Here is a 15,878-nt window from a genome sequence, read left to right on the forward strand (position 1 = left end):
CACTTTAGAGTAGAGTGCTCAGAATTAACCAATTAAGAGAATAATGAAGCTTTATTAATCATGAAAAAGCACTTATAGTGCCCAAATTATAGTAGCTTATTGTAAATGTATATTTTCCGTCTACTTCGTTACATTTGCCACGCAGATATCGCCAGTTTGAGGGACGTACTCTGACGTCACACGTCGGCCGACGAAATATGATGCTGCGAGTCCACGTGGTGCGTTTGTTTACTTCTTCCAGGAAGGTTGGAAGTACATCTGGAAAGCTGAGGGGGGTGAGGGGGGTTCGTAAAATTGCTGCCAGTGACATTACTCAGCGTTTAAAAGGGACGCGGAGCGCCGGGGGGAAATGATAATGTCGGGCTGATCTTCCCCCTCCTCAGCGTTTTGTTCCCTCGTGAAAGGCTCCTTTAACAGCGCGAGACCTGAACAGTACGTATGTTTTTGTGTCGGCTCGTGCTACTTCGCTCTTTGTTCTCTGCTCGGTTCAAACTCGGGAACAGTTGGCGTGTGTGGGGCGCATTCAAAACACGCACGTTGAAGAATGACCCTGGTATCCACCGCTGTTAAAATCAAACACATTTCACCTCCAAACACTGTTTTGCGTCAAGTTTTTCGACTTGTTGAGTGTTTCTGTTGGTAGTAACATTATTATTAGATAGTAATAAAAAAATAGTGCCCTGCATGACGTCAAACAGTCCAGAAATAGTCGTCTATTCAAGTCCAGCCGCATGATGTTATTGTATTTGTTTCTCTTTTTTGCGGAAGGATTCCCAGTGAAATATTCCAGACACTGAAATGCCTCAGATGGGAAGCCTCTTTTTTCCTCGCAGCCCAGGCTCTTCAGAAAGTGCTCAATGCCAGAGCTCGCACAGGATGCAAACACTTTCTGATTTTATAAATCGTGTCAGGTAAATATCCAAACATACAGAAAGCACGTTGCTCTTTTCAAGAAAAACTTTGAATGTTTGAAGCTTTAAATTCTAATAAACCTGCAGAATGCTGAGTGGGTGTTTTCCCTATAGCTCAAGGATATATCTAAAATATAAATATTGAACTGAATGCAGTTCAAATAAATTCAAATATTGATCTGGTAGTAACCTAGAAACATATGCTGCAACTTAGTGGTCCATTTATCTTTTATCTCATATTTATAGGGCACATTTTTGTGTTTTTATTTGTAGGAGACTTGCTGGGCTAAGAAAGGAAGATATTTATCATAACTTGCGAATCCCTGACCAGTTTCAAACCGCCAAAGATGACATCAACATTGTCATCCTCACAGGTTGGTGTGTGCAACAACAACTATTTGGTTTAAGATGATAACAATGATGGATGCTGAAATTGTATTAAATGATACAAATGTATCAGTACCATTTAGTCCCTTGCAGTAAAGTGGTTTGTTTCTTTAAGGTCATGGGGTATTCTGCATAGATGTTAAACACTGGAGAGGCACAGTTTCTGCTCACAATCAAAACTGGCATGTTCAGGTGAAGGAAGAGGACCAACATTTTACCAACACCTGCATTGAACAGATTGAAGATCCCATCAAAGCTCTCATGGTAATTAAAATGCACACAGTGATATCGTTACGATCTGCAATGTTGAGATGCGATTGTGATAAACCCAAATGTCAAATGCTCCCGCACACTTTTGTTCAAGGTCTGTTTGGGTGTCCGGCGCAAACTCCCCCGGGGTTAAGAGATTCTGAGTCATTGTTACAATTTATATGGAAATTTCAAACACTACAGCCGGCCTTTCTAAACTTCGTAAGTGCCCGCTCTTCATTCGAAAGGCTTTAATTATGTTCATGGAAGGTTGGAGGGGGTTAAAACAGGCAGGTGCCTAAACACAGCTGTCACCTTATGCGCCCGAGTCTGCAAGTACAAATTAATTTCCATCTCTATTAAATGGGCTTGTTTGGGCTAGGAGCACAACCAGAAGCTCTAATGGCATAGACTCACTCATGATCCAACACAATATCACTAATTCTTCTCCTCCAGACCAAGACGGCCAACCTATCTGGGCATCTGAAGAGAAACGGAGTGTCTTTGCGTGAAAGCCTCTTCTTCACCAGGGTTGTCTTCCTCTCTCCGGAGTGTGAGCTGAATGAGGAGCTGAGAAAAAGAAAGGAGCTGGTCACCTTTGAGCAGATAGATGACTTCCTCAGATCTTTCAGGGAGGGCTACATAGCCTGGATATCAGATGCACTGATACCCTCGTGGATCTCTGGTCAGCATTTCCTTCAAATATATGATCCACATCAGTACCAGGAAATCATTTGATGCTCTTAATGCATGTGGAAACATAATAGGGATTTTAATATAAGTTTTGTGGATCCTTCCTTAATGTTGTTGTCGTTTGCCCCCCGCAGGTCATTTTTCGTACAGGCAGATGGAGTCCGTGCGGGAGGTCCTGGGAAAGGTGGGGACGTGGGATCTGGTGCGGCTGCACTGTGGCGAACAGCTGAAAGGCGATTATCGAGGCTGTCAGTACATCGCTCTCAACAGACAGGAGACAGACACGCTAGAGTTTTCCCGGGCTAAGATGCTGTCCTCTAATTCATTGTGGGCCTTGCTGGGACACCCTCCTCAGGTCAGTCTGCATCGCTGGCTCTGACATTTGGTACCAGAAATACACTCTCCTAAACATATCGTTTAGGACCAGCAGGGGGCAGCAGTACTGTGCAGCTCATCACATGATCTTGGAACTAAAAAAAACAAACAAGCCAAGATGCAGGAAAAAATGGATTTTGTTGAAAACTGAAATGAGAGTAATCTGACTGCTATTTCAGTTATTTGAAAGCAGTTAAAGGAACATATGGATGGTTCATTTCTGTATAGGACACCAGGGAAGTCCAACTTTTTAAATATTTAATATTTTAAATTACCCACTAGCTGCCGCTGCTTTCTTCATCATCTTAAGTTAGTAAATCATCATTACTGCCTACACACAGAGCTTATCGGCATATTTTAATGCAATTGTCTAGTCAAAAAAGCACTCATTCTCAGATCAGTCTTTAAAATATTTATTCATTTAGAATTTAGACCCTTCCCTCAAGAATCCATTAACAATTTCACACCGAGCCACGGCACCCAAACATTCTGGGTTTTCCTTACAGTCTGCACTCACGCTTCCCCCAACACCAGAACCCAGACTGTATATGTTCTCCCCTCTCGCCTGCAGCTGCTGTGTATTTGATACATGACCCAGCAATCATTAGACAGTCTCCAGTGGGCCCTTTCCTTGCCCGAGGGGACAGAGGCAAGGCAACTAAATATATTATTTTTCAGGGAAATATTTGTAAATGGAGGCGGGGGGGCATTTCCCCATATTTGACAGAGGATTGTGACATGTGGTAAATAGAGTAAATATTCTCCTGCGGTTTAAACACAATAGACAGGCCTCTTCATTTGTCTTCTATTATCAAATCCTTAAAAAAAAGATGTATCTCCAGATTCTACCAGGAAGCTTTGTTTCTGCCATTTCACTTGCACCCCATTATTAATAAGAATATATGTAAAGGTTGCTTCTTGGGAGTCCAGGATTGTGAATAAACGGGGTCTTTGCTAGTGTGCAGCAGCTGCTAGCTTTAGGGGTGGCACAGAAACTTGAGATCTCCCCCAGGCACATTTCAGAGCTCAGGAGTAATTCATCCTTTTAATTTGTGACTTGTAAACACTCCAAGCAGAAGATCTTAGATATGAACTGCACTTTCTGTTGTTTTTGTGTACAAAGGGGCACCAGATGTAGTAACAAAGCCACCAAAGCTTTAGGTGTGTTTTCTGGGGGCTCAGTCAATTACTCTGCAGAGAATGGGACGTCTTCATGTCCCCAAAGTGGAGAATGATTGAGTGGAGTGGCTGTAATTTATTAATTATGGACTATATTCTTAGACCGCTGCTCTGGCTTCATTCAATTTCTATGGATTGAGGGGTAATTACTGTGTGTGTGTCTGCATGCGAGTGTGTGTGTGTGTGTGTGAGAGAGAGAGAGGGAGAGACAGAGAGAGAAATAGACAGAGACTGAAAGAGTCAAAGACCTATTCCTGTCATAATTTCAAGTGTGGGTTATTTATTTAGCTCGCCATCATGTCGTCTCCTGATGTTTTGCTGTTTTCTTCAGGCTTTTATCACAGTTTTAATAATGAGCTTTATGAGGGAGCAGCAATGAAATGTAGCCCTAGTGTTCTTAGTCCCATTTACCATGTGGAGTATCTGCTAATTGCATAGTTGAGACATAACACTGGAGTTCCTTCGGGTGTAACTTGACTACACCTACCTGTCAGCTGATTAACACAAACAGCAGAGTGCACCCAGCAAAAAGGCTGCAAATTCACAGACAACATCCCAGATAGGGAATAATCCAGCACTGGTTACCAGAGCTACATCTTCCCCTCCTCACTCGCTAGAGCTTGTTAATTTACCCTTGCTCTGGCATTCCTCTCCATTTGGCCATCTCCCGGGCGTCACAGAGCAGTAATGCAGATGCTGGTGCAACAGCGAGGGGAGACATCAAGCGCTTTGTGGCGATAATAAATGGAGGCACACAAAAGGGCCAGGAGCCGCCCATTGACAAAGGCTGCAAAATCTAAATAGGTGATATTAGCAGTCGCTGTGGCTGCACCGTCTCTTTTTGCTCTTGAAACCTCAAAGAAAAGCATATATAAAGAACTTCATGTGCTCACTTTAAAATCAGACGACACTAAAGGACCCGACGTCTGAATCCTCTGAACACACGAGTCGATTCGCTGCAGTGAGACATGTAAGACATTTAGGTTTGGGTGTGATTGAAGTATCAACTGGAGACAGCAATTTTTTTGCAGCAATTATGTATTTGAATTAGATATTAATTGGTGATTTAATGTAAACTAGTACGCATCACCACAAACAGGCGGAGTTGGTTTGTTATTCCGTTAAAAACTTGATCTAACATTGCAGAAGACAACAAAGTGATCGTAAAAACACTTTTTGCAGGTGCCAACGTCCTTATTTGCGCGGGCTTTAAATAAAATAATGGCAATCGAAATGTAATTCTAAATAGCCGCCGTGTTTTCTGTAGTGTTCAGTGTTCTTTGGGTTCCACGATTTGAGGACGAGCTCAAATTTCCTGCAAAAGTTTTCTGTGGTTTATTCCAGGGAGGAGCCCGTATGAGTTGTGACCCCCCACCCCAGTAAAAAATGAAAACAGCAGCGAAATTACCAGGATCTTTAGCTTTCTGTAATTGCAGCCTTGCTCTCGAAAAAGGAAACTGGAATTGGAAATAATTTGCAGCAGAGTGCGTGTAGGAAGCGGCAGAGGAAAGCTAACCATGCAATTACGCACGAGAAGAGTGCTGCAGGACCACAAGTGTGTGTAATGAACTAGCGAAGACGCCAACACTCACATGGTGGAAGGCAGTGATAAAAGCTGCCTTCCGAGAGCCCGTGATTAAACCTGGTAAAAATCTATTTTTCCCTTTCGTCCACTCAGTCCCCGTGAAGAGTCCTGTGGAGAGATTGCGCATGTCAATTTAAAGATGACTCCACGCGTTTCCTCAAAATTCCTCATCCGGCATGCAACACCAGTCATTTTAGAGGGTTCTTCAAGTGCTCTTTTGTTAATTTAGTTAAACACCAACCAGCGTAGATCATGTTTTACTCATTCCTACTTGAAACAGGTCGAGACTGAGCTTCAGCACATTTGAATACACGCTGAAAACTAAAGCTCCCCGCCATTAATATTCATTTCCAAATGATGTCTCTGGATGTAGGGCCAGTGGTGCTTGGAAAAGACAGGAAATTATCCACAATAAAGGCAAATAATCCAACAGAAAGTAGCACGCGCTTCCCAACAAAGGATTTTTCCAGTTATTTGTTCTTAAATTTCAAGAAAAGCTTCTCACACATTAACAAAATATCCCACTTTAAATCAAATTTGGGGTTTTTGTAACCCCCTTAAGGTATTGTTCATTATTCAAAACCATAGAGGCCACAGTAGCTATTGCCAGGTTTTTCCACCGTATTACAGTAAAATCTCATGTAGTCCTGCTAAATAATGATATTCCTGGGTTTCTTTTCTTGTCATTTTAATAATCCGCTGATTGAAATGCTGAAAACTGGCCAGAATGTTGATTCCATCTCATTCCCTATTTGTTTTTAGGGTTCAGGATATTACTGCGATCCCCTACTAAGATACGATCAACAGGGATTTGAGAATAATGAAGAGCCGGAGTGGAGCAGAGACACTTAATTACAGTTTCAAAAGCCATTCTCATTAATTGAGGACCACAAAGGTAGTGAAGTTGACTGAATGGCAGCATTTTTTTTTGCTCCCTTCCCCTCGAGGTTCAGATGATTGGCAAGTTTTCTGTAATTGATGCAGGTCTCGGACATTTAATAGAGCTTATTTTGTCTGAGCTGACTGATCTCAGCCCATTTCCTCTGACCACCTGTGAGCAGACTATTGTTCTTTTAATGTGAAGACTAATACGCCGCGCATCCAGACAGCGTTTGGCCGCTACGGGCAGCAGATACAGGACATAATTGACAGACCTGCCATCTGTTACAGTTATGTGAAATTATGGATAAACTAGTTAACAGACACTTTGGCCCATTGTCTGTTGTTTTGATAATCACCCTTAATAACGGACGGCATCAATATGGTCTTTAAACCTAATTTGGGAGTTAATGGAGTCAGATGGGGGCGGTCAGTGTATGCTCTGTGGGTAATGCTGTTAGAGATGTTTGTAAAGAGCAAATTAAATCAATCATAGATCGTGCCCTCTAAAGTCCGCCAGACAGCCAGACCCATTGAAGAGAAACGGGGATTCATATTTGAACCTCTTGCAGAAAATGCACTTATGTGGCTGGAAATAAAGTCAGAGCCGGGTGAATGGATGTAAATGGTTATTGCCGAGAGTCTAATGGCTTCCTGTTAGCTGAAGCAGGTTGGTTGGAAGCAGGGACGTAGCTTATCAGAACCCGAGCAGCTGTCTTTTGCAATCGAGACAAATGCGGTTATTGGCATAGACGGTAATGTCACCAGTTTAGGCATGCTAACGGACGGCCCTCGGCAGGACCATGTCCCCCTCCTGATGTTTAATTAGGGTCCAATTTTGACCGGTGCTGTGCAGGGAGTCCCTTTTATGCTGAAATGATTCACCAATTAATGAGAGAAGAGTTTAATCCAAGCAAAAAATTCTTCACTGCTCACTGACTCTTGATGACAATTAGCGGTTGAGCTCATCGCAAGTCAGGCTAATAAATCTAATAAAGGACGTTCAAAACAGTTTGGACCTTCCAATAAACAGGTTGGCTTTTAACTAATGCAACAGCAGCATTTTTTTCCTGTTATCAATGTGATACATCCTCTCGAATAATAAGCAATAAATGACTATGACGACTTTATCCGCTTGTCTGTTAGCTTAGCACCTCTGCTACCCTGATAAAGGTGTTTGTGGTATCGGAGGTGAGCTGCTGATGGATTTTACAAAGGCCCTAGAATCAGCAGCAACCCTCACAGGAGGTGAGACGTCTCCACCTAATTAGGCAGCCCGCTGCAACATTCCTCACTTTTAAGGGCAAATAATCACGTTATGCTCAAATCCTTTGTATGTATTCCCCAGCAGCCAGTCAGAAAAACGTTCCTTTAAAAAGGGAGTTTTGGAGTCGTTCGCTGGACGTTAAAAAAAAGGGTAAAAGGTGAGCATTGAAGCAGGGCCAGGATTTATGACTGTTAGAAAACCATAAATAAGAGGATGTCGTTTGTCTGCCACAACTGTGAAAGTGAGAGGAGGATAAGGTCTCAGTCCTTTGTTTGACACGCAACCTTAGCCCCAAGACCCTTTAATCATCCTCCCCCAGACAGACAAAGCCCCAGTACGTTCTAGTCCTGGCCCGTTGAGCAGCCGTACTGCTGTGGCACCCGTGCACGCGGCGCCGGTTGTGCCGTGATTGACAGACGACGCTCCAGCTTTGGAGATCAACAGTTGGCTGACAGGTTGTCTAGACAACACTGAGATGTTCCCTTCAAGGCGTCGGCGGCGACCCTTCATTGTCCCGTCAGCGAAGCCCTCGAGTTTTTGCCCTGGCACTTGTGGCGCTCCAGAATGAAGCTAATTAAATATTTTTTAGACTAAACGCCGCATAAAGTTGTTTTTCCCGCTACCGTTTTGCTGGATTTTGGTGTTATTTCCAAAAATAGGGCAAAAGGAGCTTCATGTACATATTTCTGCTCTTGATTCTGTTATTTTTAAGCACGTTAAGCAATTTTTGAATCCTCAAAACATTTAGCGGGAATTATAAATTGATGCTAAGCCATACGTTTAGCCAATCGCTCGCCAGGCAAACTGTATATGCTTCTCTGCAGCCCCACAAAAAACACTAATTAACTTAGAATAATTCCTTTCTGAGGTCTTTGTGAGTTGCCCCTCTCTGCCACCAGCTGCCATGAAGCCACCTTTACATGTATTTTTAAAATTAATAGACACTCACTGCCTCTGAAGTGTCTGATGCTATTGTTGGACAGGGCTGCAATACAAGACACAATTGTTCCACCCTCCCCTTCTGCCTGTTTTAATGCAGAGTAATAAGTAAGTAAATGGTGCAAAGATGTGTGTCTGAAATCGCAGTCGCCTTTGTTGGAGATAATTAGGTGAGCAGCAAGAGCGTGCAGGTGTTGAGGGTGTTCTGTGCACCCGCGTTTTGTTATCGTGGCGCTCATATTTGTAGGCTGTCAGGGGTGTCGCTCTTCCCATCAGCCCCAAAGCTCAGCAACCTCTTCACTATTAAAATGATCACTTTCAATAGCAGACAAAGGAAAGAGGGAACATATCTAGTGCAGGGTATTTTCCCCACCTCTAATGCTTATCTGCCTTTTGATGTCAGCGTAATAAAAGGCCTATTGGGCTTCCACAATGACCTGCAAAATGGACAAGAGCTGATATACTGGGCTCTGACTGTCGCTACCATTAACTAAAAGGCCCAGACATTATGGAGAGCCGCGGATGAAAGAACATGGAAAAAATAATAATTGAAAAATTGCCTAATGCTAAAGTGAAAGAAAATGGAACTGTGAAAAGGCACTGTAATATTCTGTTATCCCCTGTAAATGCAGCCCAACAAGAGATGTGGCGAGGCATTCTTTTTGAAATGGATGTGGTTCAATTACCCGCGCGTCTAAATCTAGTTAAGGCCTCCATTGTCAGGCTCAAACATTACAGGCAGTTTTGATGTAGTGTTAAAGCGTATTATGCCCTGCAACTTACATAAAATCAGGGGAGAGATGACTCCATTTTACATGTGGAGGAGATTCTTAACAAAGTTCACAGTTAAAACAGGGTTAATTTAATATTTGTTCTCGCTCGCGCTGCTGTTTGGACGACTCTCACCGAAGACTTGAACAATATCTTTCAGGGTAAATATTTTCATAGGGGATTGTCATCACTATTGCTTCATTCACTGTCTTATATGATGCAAGAACTTTTATCAAATCCCAAATAAGCATAGTTGAATAAGACAATATGATTTTTTTTTAAGTAGGAAGACATCCATAAGTCCTGGGTCCAGTCAGAGCTAAAGCTTCGTTCTCGCCGGTCAGCCTCATCTTCGTTTTCCTTCCTTTACAGGTAACGGTGAAACTCTACAGGCGTGGCTCTCGGGGCTGGCTGGGGAAATCCATCAACGCCACCGCCACCATTCCTTCCAACACCTTTGTGATCTTCCGGATCAGTGGGGAGGAGGCCGATACCAAAATCCCAGCTGATACCATCCACAGCGTCACGCTCAGCATGTGAAGACGACAGCACTAAAAAATGTCCTGCATATGCAACAACACCCTCGGTTATTAGTGCCTTATTAACCAGAGATGATATGTAATAGGGGAAAAATCCAGTTGTCTAATTCTCTGGCAATATTATGCTAATGAAGATGCTCTGACAGTTAGCCTGAGCAACTTTCTCCTGTTTCTAGGGCTGGCCCACACTTTGCTCCAGCCATTAATTACTTATCATCCCAGCTGATTGTTTCATGACACTTCAGGTGTTTAACATGTTAATTGTGGTGGCTAAAAACCTCCAGCGCAACGAGGGTCCGTGGCTTTAATTGGCGCCGATTAACGCTCTGTTTAGTTGGTGTGACTGCAAAGGTGCTTTATTAAAATGCTCCGCTGCACAGAAGAGATGATAACGCATTCGAGAGCCCTGCCACCGGCCCCGTTTCATAATAGTGTCTCGGTCACTTTGCATCAGTGGCAGGCTCACACAGCTGCGCTAACAGCTAGCAATTGTATTTACTGTGCCTGGTCGCGGCCGAAATGAAGTTATTTCCATCAAGATATCAGTGCCTTTTGCTAATGCAATAGAAGGAGCTCTCTGTGTTGATGCTATCTGGACGCATTGCATCTTTTTACCTGAAACGTCATTATGCTGTACCCAAGCTCCTCACTTTCTTCAACCGCCTGTTTTACCTGATTTACCTGAAGCTCACGTCAGTGGCGCAGAGTGCTGTGCAGTTAGCTTTTGTAGGTTTTTTCTTTTTTTTCCCCCTTCTTATAATCTTTGCATGTAGTCTTTTGTGTTTATGTAACTGCTGATTCTGCAAGGGATGATGGGATGCTCTTTCAGTTTTTTTCCCCAGAGGAGGAAGATGCAAGGTTCACCATCTCAGGAAACACACCTTTGTATCAAGGATTTTGATGTGAGAGCTTTAAATCAGCATGTGTCCTTTTTTAATGGCTGGGTTTCTTTCACATTTGTTCTAATTTTCTCAAGAAGGACTTCCTCCACATCAATTAATAAACGATATTGAAACTGATGCACAACGTGGATGGTTAGATGAGTTATGGGTGGCAGGCATTTGTTTACTGTCATACTTTAAGTGGCTTTGGTTTTATATTATTTTGCGAAAGGAGTGATTTTTCTCACCCAAACTAAGTGTTTGTGTTTACATCTATTGGTATCTTTTGGCGCTGTAATAAAAGGAATTCATCCTGGCAATAGAGAGCACCTTTCACTGTGTCACATCAAACTGGGCAAAAGACTGGACATTAGAAATGGGTGACTGGACACGGGGACAAAGCAGTCAGTGTTGGTTGGGGTGGTGGTCACAGGGAGGGGAGCCTCAACGGAAACAGACAAGGAGATCAGAACATAGTGTGACAAGGTAACAAGGTAAACTGACCCAGGCTGCGACTCCTCTGGAAACGGAATCAATGAGGCTTCTGTTAAAATGGAAATCCTCCCGGATATCGAGTTATGGACAATCTATTGCACAATGCAATCAGCTGTAAATGTGTTGTTTTCTTGTCCTATGCTCTAGACTTGTCCTGTGTCCTACTCTGTGCTATACTGAATAGTAATGTCATGACCCTGCATGACAGAATTACTATGCAAACGTCCGGGATCCTGCGATGATAAGCTTATTTGAACCAATATATGTCCTGAGATGCAGCATGTGTCTTCTGTAAAAGGACCCAAGGGATGAGATGGTGTTGCACTCGGAGTCTGTCCTGATGGGAAACAAAAGCCGTTTATTGTAAGGGCAGAAACAGTCAGGAATGACTCTCGGCTCACGTGATGCGCAGTTCCTGTCAATGCATTCAAGTTAAGATGCTAACAATCTTATCTAAGCTAGCGGTAGTCATAGAAACTACACTCCTCTATCCTGTTTCTCCTAGAAGAGCTTGCACATATTCATATATCCAGATTTTTAATGATTTTTTTAATTGATTTTTTTTTTTAGCAACACTTCTCTGCACCGTAAATTTCCACATCCAATTTTAAATCTACCAATTTTAAATCTGCTTCATGAATAGCATCATGAGAGCTTCATTTGCATAGAAGCACACCTTTAAGATCAGGGTTCACTCGATTCACACTATGCAAACAGCGACAGCACATACTCATAATGTGTTTGGTTTAGTAGGAGTTTCACATTTATAAAGTGCTTTTATCAGTAGGTTAACACTATAAATGTCTGCAGGGGTTTTTTTTTTAATCCATTTTACGACAGGATGAAGTGTAATTGTGGTGAAGATACAACTGCAAACTCCATTATGTAGGCTTTTAAAGAACCATTATGTGATGATAAAAGAAGAAGTCGGGCTGCCCCGCTGCCCACCGACCTCTCTTCTGTGACCGCTGCTTTTCTGCACAGCATCAAAGCTTTCAGAGAGCAAAAGCGGGATTTGAAAGAGATTAAATGTTTTTCCAGCTCTTGCGGACATTCATAATTAAGTACTCGAAAGTGTCATTAAGACGCGATTAAAGGCTCAGTTATTAGGACGCTCGATGGTCCCCAAAAAAAGTCTTTCAATTGTGTTTCGAGAGGGAAAAAAATCAATGGGGCGTGTGGGGAGCAAGATGGGCTTCTGCAGAAATTAGACATCTTCCTTTCACCTCTCCAAAGCAGCTCACTTGGAAGAATCCACGGCACAACAAAGGACGTACAAAAGTGAATGAAATGAAGCTTCCCCAATTACCAATGTGGCCATGTTGAGGCTGCGGCTTTTTTTTTTGTGACACCTTTTCCTCACCTTCTTCCTGCTATTGAGGGGGATACATTTACCAGGCAGGAAGGCTGGATGGATGAATGATGGCGAGGGGGCAGAGCAGCATGTTAGCAGTCAGACAGCTCACTTCAGGCCTGTTGTTACTGTCCTCTCTTAAAGAATGGAAATATCTCATTTCAGCCGCATATCCTTGGCGGTCGACGCTTTTACACCATGGCTTTTCCGAACAAACTCGCCGAAAGGCCTGAATGTGCGAAAGGTTTTTCCCTGTGACAACTCTAGACAAGGTTAAGGTGGGAATCAACGGAAGGTACGTTGATCAATGGAGCAGCGAGGAGAGAGAGCTGCCGGAGCTGCTTGCAGGATAACACATTCACTACGCTGCAGCTTGTCAGGAATCAGGAGAAAAAATGGCCTAGCCCGAGGCACAAGCCATCAATAATAATACAATGTGTAGACAATGATGAGTTAGTGCCAGACTTGTCAGCTCGGGGCGGCACAAACATCACCAGATGAATCCAGTGGTCACTGCAGTCCCCTTCGTTTGCTTTAATCTGCATGGAGTGGCAAATCTGTTCACTTCACCGAGCACAAAAAACATCAATTAGGCCCAATAATCAAAAGCTGTTTATGCGAATGTCCTATTTTAGCCATTGATTTGATGCCGTAATGTGCTGCAGCCACTGATCACTTAAATGCTTTTAGAAAATGGCATTTCATATTCAATAATGATTCCCCCCCAGCTTAACCACAGATTGGAGTAGAACTGTGGCCAAACTGTTGATCATAAAATTGGCTGTTTGTTTCTTTCATGGGAATATGTCACCATTATTAACTCCTTGGACCCATAATTCAAAAATGGGGCTTTTATGTTGGAACATTATTGCATTCAGTAACAATATAATATGTAGCGTCACAGGAGAATCCAGTAGCAGCAGAACAAGTTTCCACACTTTTTGGGTGACTTAAGAGCCATTAGATCTCCTTTAGCCTACTACAGCTACAAGGAGTCTAAATGTCACCGCGTAAGACACACAGGAAGCTTTTTTTTTCAGCTGCCAGCACCGTTAATGAAAATTCTTTGCTGAAATGTGCCATCAGCTCCATAGAATGTTGGTGGCAATAGATGCAAGGAGTCAGGTAAATATTGGCCACAGAGCCTTAAAGATGTGAGGCATTAGCTCTGCTAAGCTAGCCAGAAATGCTAATTGTAGGAAGGACAAACCACAGCCTTTATACCTGTGGTGCTCAACCTGTTAAAAAGCACAAAAGTCTTCACAAAGTGCAGACGTTCTCATCAAAAGACGCACAGTTGCTTTTTTCTGAGCCCGTGGTTCGGTTTGGCACATCAACATCTATTTTTACCCGTGGAACGAAACCTGCCTGTCTGACCGGAACTACTTTTTCAATTCCAATATTTTCCTGATGCGGCTCAGCACCTTTTATGCGGATTGAGTGCTGCCTGAACAAGAAAAAAAATCTTTAGAACCCCTTTTTTTGGGCTAAAATCTTGACCTTTCTCTGCAGGAGGGTCTCGCAACATCCCTTGTTTGGCTGCGATGTATGAATAATATATTTGTGCATGTTTGCACCTTCAGATAATCGCTGCAGCACTTGAGCCTTCTGGACATACACATCAACCCTGTTGCACTGACCTTCCCTATATGCACATTCATCAGGCTGACAGGGGGCAAAGGTTGACTTGGATGCTTGAACTATTTAGACCCTTTTACCTTTAAATGCAGGGCACATGCCTAAACTCTTAAAGCCTAGTTATTCAGGTTTACTTTTGTTAAATAGTCTCTCTGTGATGCTCCTACGGTCACAATGTGCTTCTCTGCTTCTTTGTGGTGTAAAGTTTATAATTACACGCACCGTCCGCGATCCGTTCGATCTGGTTTCGTAGAAACTGGAACCGAGTTTTCCAAGTGAACGGTTTGAAAATGGAAATCGGTGTCCGACCTGCAGTCGCCGGAGAGGCCCGACACTGGCTTCTGTCTCCCAGAGGAGCGCCCCCATCGCACGTTTGGCCCATGCCTGCGCCGCCTTTTAGGAGATGGATGGGCTGCGAGCGTGAAACCTAGCGGCTGGTTGACGTGGCCTTGAGCTTTGCCGCCTAATTAGGCTCTAATGTAACTACCGTGCTTTCAAGGAGATGTTGTCATCCCCGCCAGAGGTCTTTAAAAGCCTCCTCGGGGCAGGGAAAATGTCTGCCAGGGAGGTGCTGTCGGCTGCGGCCACATCCAAGTTGAAAAGGCTCAGGTTTCAATCCCCCGTATGTGCCAAAAACGGGCCTGCAGCAGCATCGCTGGTTTAGCTGGTGCAAGTGGAATAAAGCAGCAACAAGGTATCCTTTATTGTTTTGCTGTTTTTGTTTTTTCCCCATTGATTGGTGTTGAATTTCTTATTCTTACAGACATAAAATAGGAACTAAAGTATGTGCATGGTGTCATCGGGCAGTAAATCTTTCTTAAGCTGCTAATATGTGGGATTTCATCACTGTTATATTTCTGTCTGAAGGTTTATTACAGTGTCACTGTATTGCCATCACAACTATGCTGTCAATATTTCCCTGATGCATCATGTGATTTCCCCATAAAGGATGGTGTCATCAGCTTAATATTAGACTCCGGGCTTGAGAGATAAGGTGTCTGGCTGAAGGTCACCGACGTCCTCTTGAGTGAACATAAGAGCCTCCTGTGGTTGGGTTAAATGCACACGACAGGCTGTCGGAGCACAATCGCCCGTTTTAATTGTCGTGTAACTGTTTCATGTAGAGCCAAAGTGTCTGCAACACTTCAGCGGTCAGAAACCAGAGCCTGGCCGTGCGACCGTATGTGGTTAGGTTGGAAGGAGGAGTGGAGGGCTCTGCAGATGCACCCCTGAAGATATTGCAACAGCTTAATCCGCTTATTTGTTAATTTACAGACCTCAAATATTGAAAAGCATCTCGCTTTAGCTAAAATACCCAAAAGTGTACTGCAAAGCCCAAAAGCCACCTCCTGGCCTGCTTCACAAGGCAGGAACGGCACTCTAAATAATGAATGGATGCCATTCCACAGGAAGCTGCAGCATATCAAAATTGGACTTATCAAAATAATGAAAATGAGTTACATGATATTAGCAAGGCAGACTAATCATTCTCCAGGATTTGACAGAAGCAGATAATCATTACAAAATGGGGCTTTAAATGGAGTAACTGACGACACCATTTCCTCGCTTGCTTTGAAAATTGCATAAGCTGCAACGCAAATTCTGTGGTCAATGATCCCGAATGTTGCGTTAAAATAAGGCTTGTTGCCATCACCACAACTCATAAACCAGCATCGATAACATAGGAAAAAAATGCTAGATCAATAAGATGTGCCGAATGCATCAAACCTACTGCT

The 15,878-nt window shown here is 43.2% G+C and overlaps 1 protein-coding gene across 1 annotated transcript; it reads left to right on the forward strand.

The window, feature by feature from the left end:
• Positions 1 to 237: 237 nt before the first annotated feature.
• LOC105418289 (uncharacterized) lies at positions 238 to 10,975 on the forward strand. Its single transcript, XM_011617424.2, has 7 exons — positions 238 to 432; positions 769 to 911; positions 1,185 to 1,285; positions 1,414 to 1,562; positions 2,004 to 2,232; positions 2,375 to 2,595; positions 9,608 to 10,975. The coding sequence occupies exons 2-7, from the start codon at positions 799 to 801 to the stop codon at positions 9,773 to 9,775; spliced, it is 981 nt and encodes a 326-aa protein (XP_011615726.2). The 5' UTR covers positions 238 to 432; positions 769 to 798; the 3' UTR covers positions 9,776 to 10,975.
• The last annotated feature ends 4,903 nt before the right edge of the window (positions 10,976 to 15,878 follow it).

Source organism: Takifugu rubripes, chromosome 1 (assembly GCF_901000725.2).
Source record: "Takifugu rubripes chromosome 1, fTakRub1.2, whole genome shotgun sequence".
NCBI classification, from domain to species: domain Eukaryota; kingdom Metazoa; phylum Chordata; class Actinopteri; order Tetraodontiformes; family Tetraodontidae; genus Takifugu; species Takifugu rubripes.